Source organism: Onychostruthus taczanowskii, unplaced genomic scaffold, assembly GCF_017590055.1.
Source record: "Onychostruthus taczanowskii isolate IOZ18803 unplaced genomic scaffold, ASM1759005v1 scaffold72, whole genome shotgun sequence".
NCBI classification, from domain to species: Eukaryota; Metazoa; Chordata; class Aves; order Passeriformes; family Passeridae; genus Onychostruthus; species Onychostruthus taczanowskii.
The window spans coordinates 224,442-242,323 of NW_024505008.1; the positions used below are offsets into that span (position 1 = coordinate 224,442).

The 17,882-nt window shown below is 42.6% G+C and overlaps 1 protein-coding gene across 4 annotated transcripts in view; it reads left to right on the forward strand.

The window, feature by feature from the left end:
• Positions 1–17,882, forward strand: part of MAMDC2 (MAM domain containing 2) — a 57,200-nt gene that overhangs the window by 11,567 nt on the left and 27,751 nt on the right. For all 4 annotated transcript variants that reach the window (XM_041422193.1, XM_041422192.1, XM_041422194.1 and 1 more), the window contains exon 3: positions 17,527–17,792. In XM_041422193.1, the coding sequence (XP_041278127.1) occupies positions 17,527–17,792 (266 nt within the window). The remainder of the gene's footprint in view (positions 1–17,526; positions 17,793–17,882) is intronic.

Sequence of the window (17,882 nt, forward strand, 5' to 3'; positions counted from 1 at the left end):
TCACTGTCAGGTATTAACATCTTCGTAGACAGCCTCGAAAACTTACATGTAGCTATAGGAATGCTTCATTTTAAGATGTTGTTTTATTGCATTTCAGGTAGAGTGACCTTTAACATTTTGCATATGCATCCAGTGCTAATCTGAGCAGTGCTTTGTAGAAGCTTAGTTGAAGTTCACTAACAAGCAGGAGGAATTCAAATGAATGAATCTTTTATGGTTCATATACAGTCATTGCTTTGCATTTGAATTCTTACAAGAATTTTCTCAGAGGGACTTCTTTCCTGGCCAAAGATATCTTGTGTGCTTGAGTGGAAACATGGGAGGCTTTGTACCAATACCAGATTGTTCTCTAAATATAGCCGCTTCTAGTTGTTATTTTAAACTGAGTGTCAAACTGGAGAGTTATTAGGGCAGTAACTGTGGTTTGTTTGAAAAAGAAGAGAGAACATTGCACAGTGAAGTTGTCTTATATGGAAATAAGATGAGTGGTATGTGTAGTTTGGACTACCACATGTAGGTAAAAACCCGAGAGCTGTAATCAGTGTTTGTTTTTATGTAAATTTGGAGTGAATATAAAGTGAATATAAATTCACAGCTGATGGGTATTGAAGCCAAAAATAAGGTTACATGATCAATCATCCCTTACTAACATAGGAATGAGAATATTTTCCTGTGCTGGGTCAGATAGATATTTTTCTGTTAGTTAAAAAAGTTCTCTTTTAATGATTGCTTAGATTTTGTGCTGGGTTTTTTTTTTTGTTGTTGTTTTTTTTTTTTTTTTAGAGAGACCCTGTTGTGTTTTTTGTTAGTTATGCATCTAGAACAGTTTCATTGCTATGCCAGTGGTTGACCTTCAGGTTAGTCCACTATGAGAAAGCTGAAGCCCAGAGCAGTAAGAAGTCTCAACAGAAGTCCACAGCCTGAAAATATTTAAACAATTCTGTGAAAAGACAAAAAACCCCCCTACTTTATCTTTGAAACTTGCTGGAAAATGGAATTGTTGCCTGCTGGACATCTGCACTAGCTGAATCATCCTCATAAGATCTTTTCCAATTCAGTGGTTGTACCACCTGATTTTGCACAGTGTGTGTATGAGCTGTTTTGTTCTGCAGTGTAGCCCCTGGCAGGCAAGAGTGGCACACAGAAGGGGCCTCACAGGAACATTTTGCTCTAGCTTGATGGAAGCAGGCAGCCTGTAGAGTCTTTTGGGGAGATGTTTGCAGGCTTTACCTGGCCAGGGCGTCTGTGCATTTAAGCAAAGGTCGCTGAAGAGGTTGCATGGTGTGCCCAGGGGATCTGCTGCAGGGTTTCCATTACTGCTGCTGTGGTCACTCTAGTCCCCTGAGGTGCCTGAAGGTGACAGGAAACAGCCCTGCAAAGGCATGGAGAGGAGTTTAGGAGTGGTAGATTGTCCAAAGCCACAAATGCATTAGATCGGTAGACCGCAGTATATCTTGCAAAGGGTGCTGAAGGAGTCCAGGTCAAAGAGGAATTGATACGCAGCATGGAATTTCAAAATTTAACCAGGAGTCATGCCTTTGCTTTCCAATCACTTTATCTCTTCCAACTTTTTATAGCAGTGTACTGCCAAACAATAAATAACTTTTTTTCCAGAAAGCTGAATTATAAAAATTATGAAATATTGAGACCTCTGTTAGTCCTCTATCAACCACTTCTGCTACCCATCATCTGTAGCTAATACCAGTAGTCTTATGTCAGCAACGGTCTGCAAGCATCCACAGCCATAAGCTGTGAGGGAGAATGTGACATCTTCAGTGAGCATCAGAAATGAGCATGAGATGGGTTGCTCAGTTCCAAAATTTTATTCTTCATTAAATTATTCCCTGGTCAGACTAAAATCAAACTGATTGTATAAGTAATACTCCAAATAATTGATTTTGCTATTTTCTCCAGTTACGACATATTTTTAATTTTCACCTAAAGCAATTAAATTAATTGCATTTAAAACACCAAGTGCAATGAGCTAGTCTATACTTACTGCTTTATTCTCCTATCTCACCAGCTTATTGCACAACTGCATAATATTTAATAATAACAATGTGGAGATAAGCACAACACAGTACAGTGCAGGCACAGAATTGAGGGCAAGAAGTGGGTATGGACTGTAGGGGGAAATGAAGACCACCAAACACTGCCAAAGCCCTCTGAACTATTTCCATAAAGGTCTAAAAGAATGTACCGTGTGTGGTAGTTGATTCGCATAGAAGGCAAGAAACTTATCTCCAGGGTAGGGATAACTTATCTCCAGGGCAGGGATAACTTAGCTGTGGAAAGGTAACTCCACAAAGCCTGGGTGCTTTGGCACTTCCAGGACCCTGGACACCCCAGCTGGTTCAATACTAGAGCCAGGACTGGTGACATCTTTTTTTTCTTCCTTTCTCTCTTTCTCTCTCTCTCCTTCTTTAATTAACATCTCTCGCCGTCTTCTCTTTTACCCTACCTCATTATCCAAAACCCACTGTTTTGGGTTTATATAGCAGGTCCGGAACAAACACACCAATTTCCTTGGCAAGGGTAAAATTTGCTAACAAAACTTGATAAGCTTTTGCAGACCCTCTGACTTTTGTCATTCCTTTTGACCAGGAGCCTCTATGAATCTTACAGAATCTTTCAGAAAATTTAGTTACCTACTTGCAGGATGTATTTTATTGACACCACCCCCCCCCCCCCCCCCACCCCCACCCTTATAGTTTTTTTTAAATTGAAAAGGTAAAATACATCTAGCAAAGTTCTTTGCAGCATTCTTGTGTCATTACATTTTCCTAAATTCACAATGTGAAGACTTTTTGCCTTAGATAATTGTTTCATACTAGGTCAGCTTGTATCAGCTTCTCGGTAGCTTTAGAGACCAGGCTTTTGAAGGCTGGTATGTGAGCTCTTGTGCTTTCTTTCCTCCTCAGAGCACTGCAGCTATAGGGCTCAGTACTTCAGGTTATTTCAGTGTCATGCATTGAAAACTCGTCTTTTTGTCTTTTCTGAGTTCCTAATGGTTATAAATATTCCGCTGTTTTCCAAGATAAAACTTGGCAAGTGTCTACTCTTGTGGCCTAGCTTACTCTCAGCTTCTGAGGTGTGGAGGAGCAACAGTTCTGGGAGTTTCACCCTCTGCGTGCTCTGGAAGTGGGTCTTTGTCCCGCTTCAGAGCAGAGGGAGAGGCTGGGGACCATGTCAGAAGGTTGCACTAATACCATGGTTCGTGGCAAATCTTGTGTGTGTGGGTGTGTGGGTGTGTGTGTGTGTGTGATGTGAAGCAGCTGTTGATGCTATTTGAGTCTGTATCTTGGAGCAGAGGCTGGAAAAGACATTCCTACACCTTTTTATTTTAAAGAGTCAAGCAGCCTGTGTATGAAATTTGAACCCAAAATAACAGTGGTCCAGCTAGTCTAATAGCTCATTAACATTTAATAAGGAATTAATTGTCTCTGTATTCCCAGAGATGTCCATTGATACTTCTTGGATGAGCACAACTGCAGATTTCTTCAGTAAACAATGAGCTTTCTCTGCAAGCAGCAGAAGTTTCTGGCTCTGCAGGGTAACAGGCGAAACTGGTGGGATCAGGGACAGGCTTGAAAATCTGTTTCTTGAATTGTTTCACTAGAAACAAAGGAGTGAGTCACTGCCAGTGACCAGCCAGACACACCAGCACTCCTGTCGGTGCTGTGAGCAGCGTATGGGAGCACTCACATGCGCCCAGTGTGAGCTCCTGTCTCCCATTTCGCCTCAAGGGACGCGTGTTTGCAGAAAATACTTTTGCAGCAGAGAATTTGCTCTTCCTGGGGAAGCTGCAGACACAGAGAACATGCGTTTGGGATCGGCACTGAATGTGTTTGTTGGTGCTGTATGAACTCTGGTATAACGCCTTCAAGCCTTGCAGCATTTGCCTTGTCTCAACTTCTGAGTTATACTTTATGGCAAATATGACACTAAAAGGCATTCTTAGAAGACGTGGACTAAGGACTGTTTTTAGAAAGACCACACAAAGCTTGGCAGATAGAGCAAAGTTATTTCTGCAGGGTTTATTTTCTGCACAGTTTGTTTTTATTCAGAATAAATGTGAGGCACATGCTGCTTAGTTAGGCTTGTGTGTTCATACAGTTTATACCACAACCAGCACAGGCAGACCTCTATCTGAAAAATGGCTGCAGGAGCTGGGAGGCAGCAGGAGGGTAGTGTCACAGTGTGCTTATTCTACACTTTATTCATACCTGAGCATCCATCTAAGACCACTCTTGGGTACTAGCAGCCAGCTGGGAGGAGGTGAGGTCAGATCTGCTGGCACATTTTGAGGTTCTTTGATTGCATTGTGAGTAATACTCAAATGCAGGGTGTACATTTACTTGCAAGGGAACCACACCTTTGGGGTAGTGCTAAGTGCCCAGTGAGATTTAGAGATTTACACTGAGTGTAAGTTAATTTAAACAGTGTTTTATGGATTTACATAAATTTCATTGATGTCTATTTGGTCACCCTAGGATCACAGGATCACAGAATGTGCTGAGTTGGAGGGGTCCCATCTGGATCATCGAGTTCAACTCCTGGCACTGCTCAGGACACCCCAAGAATCACACCGTGTGCCTGAGAGCATTGTCCAAACTCTTTGGGAACTCTGTCAGGCTTGGTGCTGGGACCACTTCCCTGAGGAGCCTGTTCCAGTGCCCAGCCACCCTCAGGGTGAAGAACCTTTTCCTGATATCCAACCTAAACCTCCCCTGACACAGCTTCATGCTGTTTTCTTGAGTCCTCTCACTGGTCACAAGAGTGCAGAGATCAGTGTGTGCCCTTCTGCTTCCCCTCGTGAGGATGTTGAAGAGCACAATAAAGCCTTCCCTCAGCATCCTCCTCTCTAGGCTGTTTGGGATATAAAATTAGTAGAATAAGGCCTAACAGCCTTAGTGATCCCTTAGGGGGAATAATATTAACATACTAATAAAAAATATCTATATGAGAGGCTATAAACTCAATTACTTTGGAAAGTTTCGATAAGCTTTTACTTTGACTGTGAAATAGGAGTCAGTGAGAACATCTTGAAAAAAACAGTTTCATGAACTGGCAGGGTCAGATTGATAGGTTTTTTTCAATGACTCATTTATATCTCAGGTTTTACTTCAGTCTTGATAAATGTGTCTTACAGCTCAAGTGGGATTTGCTGAATTCCTTTGTGAGCAGTTGCCCGAGGATAATACTGGATATTCACTGGAATGACATTGCAGAAAGTGCTAAAATTCACCAACATTCTCGTGAGCTTTTCACTTCAAAAGTAATCTTGGGAAAAAAATGGAAATATTTGAGACTTGTGTAACAAATAAAGTCTTAGCATCTGTGATGACAAGTGTCCCAGGGCAGCTGGGGAGTATTTGAAGGGGATGCCTGAAGGAATTCATTTGTTGACTGTTGCCTAGCAAGGGGAAGCAGAGAGGCCACCATAATGTGACAGACGTACGAAGACTGGACTGGGACAGACAGATGGCAGAGCCCTGTGCCTGGTGACATCTGATGGCCTGAGGTGAATTCAAATGTGTTAGGTTGTTCACTGAGTTGGACAAAGAAGGGTTTGACTAGCTATTTTAATTAAAATAAAACCTAGGGAAGCTAAAATATATCAAAACTCAATTGCTTACAGTCAGCAGTTAGATACGCCATAGAAAGCCAAATACTGCTTCCTAAATCTCCTAAATGACTAAACATTCATACCATTGATAGGTATCTGTCTCTTTCTGTTCTTATATTGGAGTACGCTCAAGGAGTTGTCTTTTTGCTTTTGATACTAAGTGATCCTCACTAATTTTGGATAGTTCAATTATCCTGCTTGGAGCAGAAGCTCCATGACCGAATCTCCTTCCAGTGGTTCTAGGGACTGCAACTACTTAGGGACAGGGAAGAGAATCCTAGGACATCAGCCCCTCCCCACAGAGGCCCACAGCATCCTGTAAAATACTTTGTGAATTTTATGGATATTGAGACCATCAGTAAATTCACCACTGTGTGTGAGAGATGTTCTAGAGTTATATATACAGTTATATATCTTATTTTGATAAACCCTTCTCCAGTTTTATGGATTTTGGCTCAGTCCATCTGTACACGCTTTCAGTTGCTACCAGCCCCTGCCAAGCAGGAATGATGTACAGGACTGCAAGCCTAGAAGCTTCCCTAATAAACTGAAGCCAATCTTTGAAATGGTTAGTTGATGCATGCAATTGTGCAGAACTCCAGGAAATGTTAGTCATGGGCGTGGTGGTTGTGATGTTCAACATCAATAGATGCGTTCCTTGACTGAAGGTTTTGTGATTGTGCATGTTGGTTCTTCGCCACTGCATGCACCTGGTCCAGGATGAAGCTTTGTGGGGCAGATGATGAGTCACTGCAGCTGCTTTCTTGCTTAGGGTCAATTCCCCAAGAGCAGCCACTGAGTGAGTAGAGCAGGAAATAAGGGTGTGCTCAACAGCAGCCAGTGATAAACTCATTAGAAGACAGTGATCTCCATCAGTTTTTGGAAACTTATGGTGTGGCTAGGCCAGTTTCCCCAGGTGACCTGTGACCACTTTACTGCCCACACTCATCAGGATCTGATTAGCTCACCTGTAGGCTCTTTCTATAGCCAGCTGTTTCAGCTCATGTATATAAATATGTGCTTCACCTGTCTGCAATGCTGTTTGCGTTTTATGGTGTGAGATCATTAATCAGCCCACCATGAGCCTGCCAGTTAACCCAATGATTCTGATATAAAAAAGAATATTAAACCATTAAGGTTATGTAAAGCAGGAAACTGAACTCATGGGAGTTCAAATTCTGATGTCAGTAAAACCAAATATGTATTTCAAGTATTTTTTTTCCATCTGTGTAGGACCTGGGGCCCAGCTGGGTATCAGAATAAATGTAATTTCTACTACCCAAGTGGATCTATAGTTTCCTTTGGGGAGACAAGGCTTGTGGACAAAGGTTGCATTTTAGTTGATCTGATGTAACTGGGAGAGACAGACAAGTGTTTAGGCAGATGAGCTGTTTTCCAGGGTAATGCAGTAGGCCAAGTGATTTGGCAGATGCTGAGAGAGCAGATCCAGGCAACAGAAACGTTTAGCTTTTATAATCTTGCATTTAGTGCATCCACATGGTTTGCAGATGCACTCCAGAAGGCCACCAGCTGAGTTTTTTTTTATTTCCCCAGGGAAAAACCTGGTCCAGGACCCGCCATGCATGCTGTGACCCTATTCTGTTATGAACCAAAGCCAAGTCATGATGAGCAGACTTTTGTTCCTTGCTCATGCCAACTCCAAAGCTTACTTGCCCTCTCCCTCCCAGGACCACTACTTCCTGTGACAAGTCTGACTGCTTCCCTAAGTCCAGGATTGCTTCAGAGTTTGGCATAGATGGTGGGCACCACAGGCTTTTAGTTTAACCACTTTGGAGTACACCAAGGACATGACTCAACCAAGAAATCTTTACTTTTGACATACAAAAGCCTGATCTTCCAGATGATGGAAATCCAGACACACAGAAACCAAAACAGGGTTGATGGAGTTGGAGTACCTCTTTTTTTCTCTTTCTTAAACTCTTACTCCCCATGGCCGTTTTTGTCACTCAGATCCAGGGAGAAGGGTGGCCCCATAAATGCCCCCTTTTAAAACACAGCAAGAAGTCCCTTGCTTCATGGTCTGGCTCACCAAATTCCTCATGCTGGCTCCCTGTGGAGTTTACAGTTTGATGTGGATTGCAGGTTTGATAGTTTTTTCTACAAAGATGTGCCCCAAAACTGTGTGAACTACAGTTAGGCAGGTTTGCCTTGGCCAGGCTGAGATGTGCTCATACCACAGAGCACATTATGTGCACATAATACAGAGAAGAGCTCGTAATATGTTACCTGCATACTCCACTACATCACATCACGTGCAGCTGTGTAAGCAAATAAAAGGAGTGATGAGCAAAGTAAATAGACAGCATAATGCAAAGGAGTGAAATTCTGTATTTTTCTGTTGAAGAAGGGATGCACTCCACCAAGGCAAGCAGCTGTGCTGGAAGAGTTGTCACAGTGCATTCCCTTGTGTGCTTGATCCTGGTGGAAACATGATATAGCAAAGAAATAGAGCTAGTAATGGAAGAGATGAGAAATGTGAACAAATAGATACTTGGTGATTTCTACTGTATCTGCTTCTTATCTTTAATATTCCCTGTGCACTGGGGGCAATGGAAACTCATTTAGGTTGACAAAGAATAAAGAAAAAACTTTTTTCAATTATTTCCCATCCAGAAATTCACAGCAGAGAATCTTGTGTCTCCGAATACTACCTATATTGGGACACAGGATGTTGATGTATACCAGCTAACAGAAGTCATGGAAATGTCTTTTGGAAAGAGCTGTTTCAAGGAAAATCAGAGATACCGAACAAAAACCTGGCAGCCCTTGTGTCAGCAGATGAAAAGTTGTTGAAATTATGTGATGAGTAGCATGAAAATGAGAACTGAGTGATGTGAACAGCAGTTTACTGAGACTGATGGGTTGGTTGAAACAACAGAAACAAAATTTGAAAGTGCATAAAAATTGTTGAGGTCATTGTGAAAGGAAAAAACCCACATGCTTGTGGCTCAGAATAAACAGGAGATCTGGTGCATGATGTAAGGACCTTGGGACTTGAAGGAGAACAAGGAGAGGAAGCATCCCCAGTGACAGTGGAGCAACTCCTCTAAATCAGAAGCAGAAAACAGCAGCTCAGGCTGGACCCTTGCCAGACCTGCACAGGCAAGCTGATGATGGAGGCTGGAAGATTTTTCCAGAGTTGTACTGGCTGCAAGCAGATGCCGCAGTCAAAGAGTGTTTCAGGGCTAATTGTATTAGTTTTGACAGGCTTGCTAACAGCTGTATTTCTGAACTTCCTGGGGGAGCAAAGGCCAGGGCAGGAGGTGGAGCTGGTAGTTAATTCATAAAGCCATACTTTGGGAAAGGAGCCTCTGGCCTGGTCTGGTGAATGTGGCAGGAAAAAGATCAAATCATTAATATCAGTCCCTGTAGGGAGACTCAGCTTGTAAAGTAAGGTGAGCTGGAGAGAAAGCTGCTGGAGGAACTGATGTTGTCAGGTTTGTCCCTTTGACCAGACAAAGGTGGGGGTGACAGCCTGGGTAAACTGCTTGTGTTCATCACACCAGGCTGAGCTTTCCTAAAACACTTTTTTTTTTTTTTTTTTTTTTTAACATACTACTCAGCTTTGTGAGAGTTACAAACCCTGTTGACTCCCTGAAGATGGGCAGATCTGGTGGGGTATTCAGGTTCCCTCCCTGCCTGGAATGGCAGCCAGCAGTGGCCAGGTGGGACCACAGGCTTTTTCTGCAAAGAAGTGACATCTTTAGGCTTGAGACTGCTGCTGCCCCTGTAGGTACAGAAGAGAAAACAAAAACACAAAACACCCACCTCCTGCTTATCTATCCCTCAGCTGCTTTCACAGAGCTGCTTTTAAGAAGCCATGGAGAAGACAAGGAGGTTTAAGGAACAGAACATTTTTTCAGTGATGACAACACTGATTAGTCCCAGGGTATACCATGTAGGTCGTCTGGTGCAAATCTAAGAGTTTACCAGAAATAAAATAATCTGTGGCTTGATGGGGATGAAAACACCAGTTATACCCAGCAGCATCAAGTAGCTGTAATCATGGCACCCCCTTGAATGTTTTGGGACTGAGACTCTACGTTCATTAATGTGGGCCAGGCTTTTCCACTCAGACCTGCGTGTATTGTGAGTGCATCCATCTGTTCAGGGGAGAAACTGCTGCTGCAAGTCTCCCACGGGAAGGGATTAAACACCAGCTCTGGCAAAACTGGATCACTGCTTGTGTTCTTTTAAGATGATTTAATAAGTGACACTTTGAAATGAGTTACCTACCCGTATAGTTTTAATCAATCCCTTTCTACCAATGAGGAGAAACAAATACTAGTAGATATAGGTGGAGAAAATAACACTTTACCAACAAAACAAAATAGTACCAGGCAAAAAATAACACTAACAGTCACTAGTTACAAAAGTGCTGAAATCTCACTGGCTCCTGGGGAGCAAGGGGAAACTCAGAAGGGGGGAATGACCCCCCCAGGACAGTGCCCTCCTCAGGCGGCTGTATGGTCTGGGAGACAGGAGGGAGACACAGACAAATCCCGCCCAGTGCAGCCTTCTCTCTGGATCAAAAAACCGGAGTTCTGGTGGCAGAATTGCTGGTGTTAGCAGAGATGTTAGCCTCTGGCTATCTGGGTGCTGGTGCTGTGGTCTTGCTGCCTCCTGCCGAACTCCAGCGCTGTTGGCGCTGCTGTTCCCGAGCCGTGGGTGGGATGGGGGCAGAAATGATCTCCCCAGGCGCTGAGAATAGCATCCTCCAGCCCCACACTGCAGAACTCACTCTGAAACAGGTTTTGGTTGTGAGATGCAGCTTCTCGGGTTGCTGCTGCTGTTGTGGGTCCACAAACTTGCCCGAAACAACCCCCTCTCTCTGAAGGCGAGAGAGAAACTGCAAAACCCACGAAGGGGAGCCTCAGACTTGAGGCAGAGCTTGGAGGCAAGAGGGCTCTGCTTGGGTGACCCTGGATTTAAAAACGTCCAGCACCTGCTGGCCCCGTGTTTCCTGCTGCACTGCTGGATCTTAGAGAGACAGTAGCAATTTTGGGCACAGATAGATGTGGAATAAAATAACATTTTGGGTTATCCACCACACTCTTGCTGCATTTTCCTACCTGCAGGATACAGCTGAGGAAGAGGGCATGGAGCCTCTGTGTGCAAACTTCATTTGCAACATTTTGTCCCTGTGGCTGTATTGTTAATATTTCCAAATAAATTTTTCTGTAGATGTAAGAAAACTTCACAGATCTCAGAATTGTACTGCTTTTCTACTTTTTTTTTTTTTTTTTTTGTGGCAATAAAATATAAAAAGAAATCCCAAAATTAAAGCCCAGACCCAAAACTGAGATTCTGAGCTTCCACAGAAGGCATCGATAGATCAACCTTTGTCCTAAGGAACCCTGGTAACATTCTTTCCTGTTTCTGTATGGGAAATACAGAGAAAAATGAAAACAGGACTTGCAAGTGTTAGACATTTCTTGCTGTTTTTCTGTGTAAATGGGTATCTAATCATATGTAAATTATCAAATTTTCCTGCTTCATATTTCCTTATTATTGTTTCTCTTGGAGCATGCTGGTTATATTCAGTAAAGATGTACTGTGGCTGAACTAAGTGAACAGCTGTGTCAGACATAAATTCCACCAAGAGCCAGAACAAGTCTGTGGTTACCCTTCCAAATTTTTACAGAGGAAATGTATCATTGAAAAGCTAACTGGTAATTTTTTTTATTTCAGTGGATGTTTGGGGGTTTTTTAGAAGTTTTTCTCAATGCAATTTGTTTTAGTTTATTAGCCAGCATCTGGCTTTTTTGTCTTGTTTGTACTATTTACAGAGAAAGCAATCAGTGTAATTTCTGTGCTCTTTTTTGTAAAAAGCACGATTTCTGACCTCAGTAGCCCTTATTCCTTAGCAATTGATGTAACCACTGCTGATGGATCTACTGATGCCCACATTTATGTATATATTTTTGGAAACCTTGGGTGAATGACTCATGGAGTTAATGTATCACCAACTGTAATTGAGAGAAGCTCTATATAGAACTGCTTATTAGAGCAGAAAGATGACAAGCATTTTTTACAGGAGGATTTTAAATATCTAGTTTCATCAGGCTTGCTGCCACAGTGCATAGTTGCATTGAGGAGGGATAGGCTTGAAGCACAGTGTCCTAATTCCCCCTGGGCTCAATTTTTGCTTGGACATGGAGGAATATAAAATGAGCACATGTTTGGTCCTGTGAAGTTTGATTCAGCTGTCAAGCAGAAGACAGTCAAGTTACATGGTAGGTAAAACATCGTAGTAGAAATGTGAGTAGAAAGTGCATTAATTACTAGCCTGAGTTGTGAGAGAGTGGTGAGGGAAACGTATCTGAGTCTCCTTTCTCCCATCCCTTGTCCTGGCTGTAGGTGTTTGCCTTTACCAGGCATCTGCTGGCTGTCAGCTGTCAAAGGTAGTTAGCAGTCCCTGGCTTTTATCGTGACTGCAGAAGTTTGTCTTTGCTCAGGAGTGAGCAGGGCTCATTGACAGAGCTTTAGAGTAGATGTGTCAGGGAAAGGGATGATGTCAGGCTTGCCCCTGACAAGCTGTGGGATGACATATCAAGGTTAAAGCAACAGAGTGCAGGTGAGGGCCCTCAGTCAGTGGACCTGAGATGTGCTGGCCACACTGAAGCACATTTGATGCCTCATGGAGACAAGCCAGGGGCTCCTGAGATAGAAAGAAACACCAATGAAATATCTCAATGAAATTAGAGAGCATTCTCCAAGAGGGCATCATGAGCTCACTGCTCAGCTGAGGTGCCTTTGAACGAGTACACACTGTGTGGGCAGCAAACAGGAGGAGGAGGAGGAAGTCAGTGTACTGCTGTCAAGTTATAACCTCGTTGCCATTACTGAAACTTGGTGGGACAAATCCCATGACTGGATTGCACCTATGGATGGCTACAGGCTGTTCCAGAAAAGTAATGGTGGAGGCGTTGCCCTCTGTTTCAGGAGGTGGATTGAGTGTGAAGTTCTGTCTCTGAAGAGCAGTCGTGAGCAGGTTGAAAGCCTGTGGGTAAGAATCAGACACTGTGACAGCAAAGAGAAGCTCATGTTCTGCAGGCTGCTCAGCCAAGGGGAGCCTGCTGACAAAGCTTTCTTGCTGCAGCTGCAAGAGGCATTGTGCTTGCAGGCTCTTGTCTGGCCAGGGGCCTTCAGCTCTGGGCAAGCAACACAGTGAGCTGTGGACAGTCCAGGAGACTCTGGCAGTGCACAGAGGATAACTTCTGAAGCCAGGTTATAGACAGCCCTACCGGAGAGGGTGTGATACTGGACCCGCGGATTGCCCACACAAGTAAATTTGGGCCGCCAAGATTAGAGGCAGCCTGGGCTGCAATGATCATGCACTCAAGGAGTTTGCAGTCCTGAGGGATATGGGTCAGGCAAAGAGTAAAGCCAGAATAATGAATTTTAGGAAAGCAAAATTCCAGGTTGTCAAGGATGTAGTTAATAGGATCTTCTGGGAAACTGCTCTGAGGGACAAGGGAGCAAAAGAAGTCTGGCAGATCTTTAAAGTTGCTTTCTGTAGAGCACAAGAACTAGCAAAAGGAGGAAATATTCAGACAAAGAAGGCAAAAGACTTGAATGGGTTAGTCAGGACCTGCTGGTCAAACTAAAGGGCAAGAAAGAAATCCAGAGTCAGTGGAAGCAAGGACAGGTATCCAGGGAAGACTATAGTCACAGTGACGCCCAGTTGTGTAGGAATGGGGTGAGGAAGGCAAAGGCAAAGCTGGAGCTGAATTTCACAAAGGTCACAAAGAACAAAACAAAGAGCATCTGTAGGTGTGTCAGCCAGAAAAGGAAGGTCAAAGAAAGCATTTGCCTCCTTGATGGGCAAGGCTGGCAAATTGGTAACTAGGATGAGAAGTGCTCAAAAATTTTTTGCCTCAACCTGTCCCATTCATATTTTCTGAAAAATCCCTTTGCCCAGAATTTTTCTCCTGGGAAGCTGAGAAGCCTCAGAGAAAAATGAAAACAATTTTATCTCATTTGCTTCTCCTGTGTTTTGCTCCTCTGGAATGTATTTGGAGATTTTCTACCCACAGGTGATTGTTTCATTGGGTTCTGCTGTGAGTGTTTTGACTCAGTGGCCAACTGGGGCCAAGCTGTGTCGGGACTCTGGAGACAGTCACGAGTTTCACTATTATCTTTTTAGCATTCTGTAAGTGTCCTTTCTGTATTCTTTAGTATAGTATAGTATAGTATTCTTTAATAAAATATAGTATCATAAAATAACAAATTAGCCTTCTGAGAACATGGAGTCAGATTCATTGTTCCTTACTTCATTGGGGCATCTGGCAAATACAATATCAACCCTCACTGGCAGCCTCTCTTTGAAAGAATCAGGTTTGGAATCCCCTAAGAAAGAATCAGGCTGGGATCCCCTGAGGAACCTGAGCATACATAAGTCTATGGGACCTGATGAGATGTGTCCCAGAGTCCTGAGGGAGATGACTCTGCAATTGCCAGGCCACTTTCCTTGATGCTCAAGAAGTCATGTCACTCAGAAAATGACAAAGAAAGTTCAGCTTTCCTGTACTTGCACAGCCTCTTAGGCTGCTAAGGGCTGCATCTACCCCCTGAGCAAGTAATTGCTGGAAATTGCATGCTTGTGTTTCTGTGTCATCAGGATTTTCCTAGAGTTTTGTGACTACTCTCATCTGCTTTCCTGTGATTTTGAAGAGTAGCCCTCTCTTGCTAACTCCTGAAAATGACTGCTGTAAATTAACTGTCACGAGCATTTGCAGGAGGATTGTGGTGTGCTGCAAAATCAAGCTCCATGTTCTGTTTTTGAGAGGCTACACCACTATGCATTCATCAAATTGTCCACAGACTGGAAAATAACCTTCTATTACTCCCACAAACAAGTGTGGAAAGTTGTCTGCTTCTCTACTCCAAGGACCCCCACCTTCGCCCTGCTTTGCTGTCACAATTGCTCTGTGTCAGTCCTTGAGGTCTGCATTGTGAGGCCTTCCTTTCTGCATCAGTGGCATGTCATTGCTGTTACTGAAGTTCAGTTTAGGGTAAAGGCCATGTAGTCAATGCTGCCATTCATTTGGAAGAAATTGAATGTTGGCATTTTCTGTGCTTGGTACTGCCAAGTGCCACGCTCCCTGATCCTGATTAGCCAAGCATTTGAACCTACACATAAAGCTCTCTATCAGTGCTCACATTGATTTCAATGGAGCCAATGACACATTTCAGTTTTCAAAAGAAGCTGAAATTATTAGGTTGGGAGTGAGAGTACTCTTTTTCTGGAGAGTTAATGAATAGGTAAAATTAATCCTTTTACAAAAAGCAACCAACCCCCACCACCAGTTAAAAAGGGAGTTCGTGATCTTTGCTCTCGTACCTGTGGTGAATCAGACAAAAGTGGGAGCAAGTGCACAACACACAGACAGCAGAGTCAAATTTACACTGACATAATCATCCCAATTGGAAATCATAAGAAGTTTTCTTTGAAACCACTATTTTTGTAGAAGAAACCTTAGTCTACATACAATTAAGTTTTAAAATCTGGCAGCCATTTAAGCCTCAGCTGGTAATTTGAGGTCTTCATGTGAATGTATTTTCCTATGTCAATGTGAATTTATTTCTGAAAAAAAAAAAAAAGAGAAAAGATTACTATTATAAGAAGGATCTGTTTTCTATGGGGTTTCTCTTGAAGTACAGACAAAACAGGGCTGAAATCTAAACTGAAATTGCCAGGCATGGATTCCAAATTGTAGGTTTCTTTGTAAGTAAAATGATCCAAGTTCAGGCTAGCCTAAAAACATAGATTCTTCATCTGATTAGGATATTATCAATTACATCAATGAAAACCAAATGTGAAAGAAGCATTTGACTTCTGATGGAGTCTCAGTGATTTCCCTCTATCTTCCTGTGAAAAAACTTGTGTACCTTGGGCAGGCATATGCTAGCAAATAAATGCCTTCTGTGCTAACCTGGGTGAGCTAACTGGATTAATGCATGAAAGTGGATGCAACAGACTCCCTTGTAACGTAGTGGCAGATTAAGTATTTGGCATGCACATTAGGTGCCTATTTTTAAATATTTGTTCCAGTGTTTATTTTTCTTTCAAATACTGCTGCAGTAACAAGTTACTTGTACTTTACCAGTGATTTTGTATCTTTCCCCAGTAGACTAAAACCAGACAGCAGATATAAAGAGAAATCATGATAAGAGGCAAAAAAAATTCCATTCCCTAAAAAGGGAAAGAGAATGCAGCTTTTCTGTATTTGCACAGCCCCTTACACTGCTTAGGGCTGCAGCTATCTCCTAGCAATCACTTATCTTACATCAGTTAAACAAAATGTGCAGTACAAATGTGTTGCTGTGTCTGCGGGTGAGAAAGGGAGCAGATAAAGGGAGCAGGGGGATGCTATAACATGCAATTCCCAAAGGATCGGGTGTTATCAGAGTGACTGTCTGCTCCTGGCATCTTCCCTGGTGCGGGGGGCGGTCTATGGGAGAGGACTTTGGGAACCTCATTTAGCAGATCTATACATGTGCTTTGCCTTGATGGGGTAGTGACCCTCCATGCAGATGATTTTTTTCCTTTGGAGAGAATACTTTTAAAAAGGCAACAAGGGAGCTTCTGGGAAGCAACCCAAGGGTGTCTTGGTAGAGTGGGAGGGTTCAGGCAGGATTTGGGAGAGGATTTTTGTGCCTCAAAGGCAAGCAATGTGTGGCTGTTGGCTTTTCTGAGTTATCCAAGTATTTACATATGCATGGAAACTGAGAAGCTCTGTGGTCCAATGAGATGAAATTAAAGAAAAAGTATATTCCCTGGAAAGTGTGATGTGCTGCTGGGTAAAGGGCTAATTGGATACAGGCCCTGACAGCAGTTTTTAACTCATACTTGCAGCTTGGGTGAGGAGAATTAGTATCAGAAATGGAATTTCTCTAATGTACATTGACATTAGGTTAGAAGGATCATTTTCCTGATAATCTGTGGAATAACATTTCAGACCTGGGTGTCGTAGTTTGTCTTACTGTTTTGTTTTGTGTTTTTAAAATTTATTTTTAAGTTTTCATTTTTTGTAACACATGTTTCTAGCATTGCATTTCAGGTTTCTGTGACTCCTGTAGTCCATTTTACTCTTCTGATCTTGGTTTTGATATCTTAGTAGAGCTTCCAGGACCATGCTTATGCTTCACTATAATTTATTTACTGTTGCCTCATTTTCCTACACATTGTTTCTTTTCCACTTTTTTTGCCTCCTCATGCACTTTTCCCTTGTCATCGCACCCTTTTATTTTTATATGGAAGGCTGTTTTAGATCTTGCCCCAGAGAGTAATTTTAAAATAATCTTGGACTGCTGGTATGTTTAAATGTTGTTTTACATTTTGCAGTTTTATGAATCAGCAGACTTGAACATGTCAATTTTACTACTTAGAAGTGTCTTCCTAGTTTTATACTTTGAAACCAGAAGTGCTTTGGGAGTTTTTAGCTGCAATGTCTCATTTTATATGTTGTTTTTAAACCTACAGGAAAATAAAAAGTTTTAGTCTATAAAACAACTGAATATTCCTGCAAAATATTTCTCTGTGTGCAAATTGTCTTGTCAATCAAATGTCTATCTACAGCTATCAGTTCCAAAGGGTACTACTTAGTAATCTGCTTTACACTGATAAAATATCTTGTCTCAAAATTTTCAATAATTTAAAAATTGTTTTTAAAAATGTTGGGAGATATGTGAAGTCGCATTTGTGTGAGTACAGCAGGATATCAAAAGGTTAAGTGACTTACCAGAGGAGTGGTGGTCTCAGCCTCCTGACCTAGTCCCAGAACTACCATTCCTTCCTAAATAAGTACTTTCTCCAGGGATGCAAAGCAAAGCCTCTGACATCTATTGTTCTGGTGTGTGTCTGTTCCCAGGACATTACATTTCTGTGGATACGTCTTACGAGGGTGAGAAAGCAGTGCTCTCCAGCCCTGATCTCTACTCCGAGGAATGGAGCTGTGTCAGACTGATCTATCAGATAGCAACAACTTTAGACACCTCACCTGATCCTGCCAGGCTCAACCTGTACCTGAGGCAGGAAGGGGAAAGTTTTGATCGTTTGCTGTGGTCAGCCAAGGAGCCATCAGACAGCTGGCTCATAGCTAGCTTGGATTTAACAAACAGCACAAAGAAGTATAAGGTAAGCCCAGTTTTAGAAGATGCCACAGGCTTTCTGGTGCATATGTTGGACTGCACAAACTTCTTTTTTTAATGTATGCGGACTCATTTC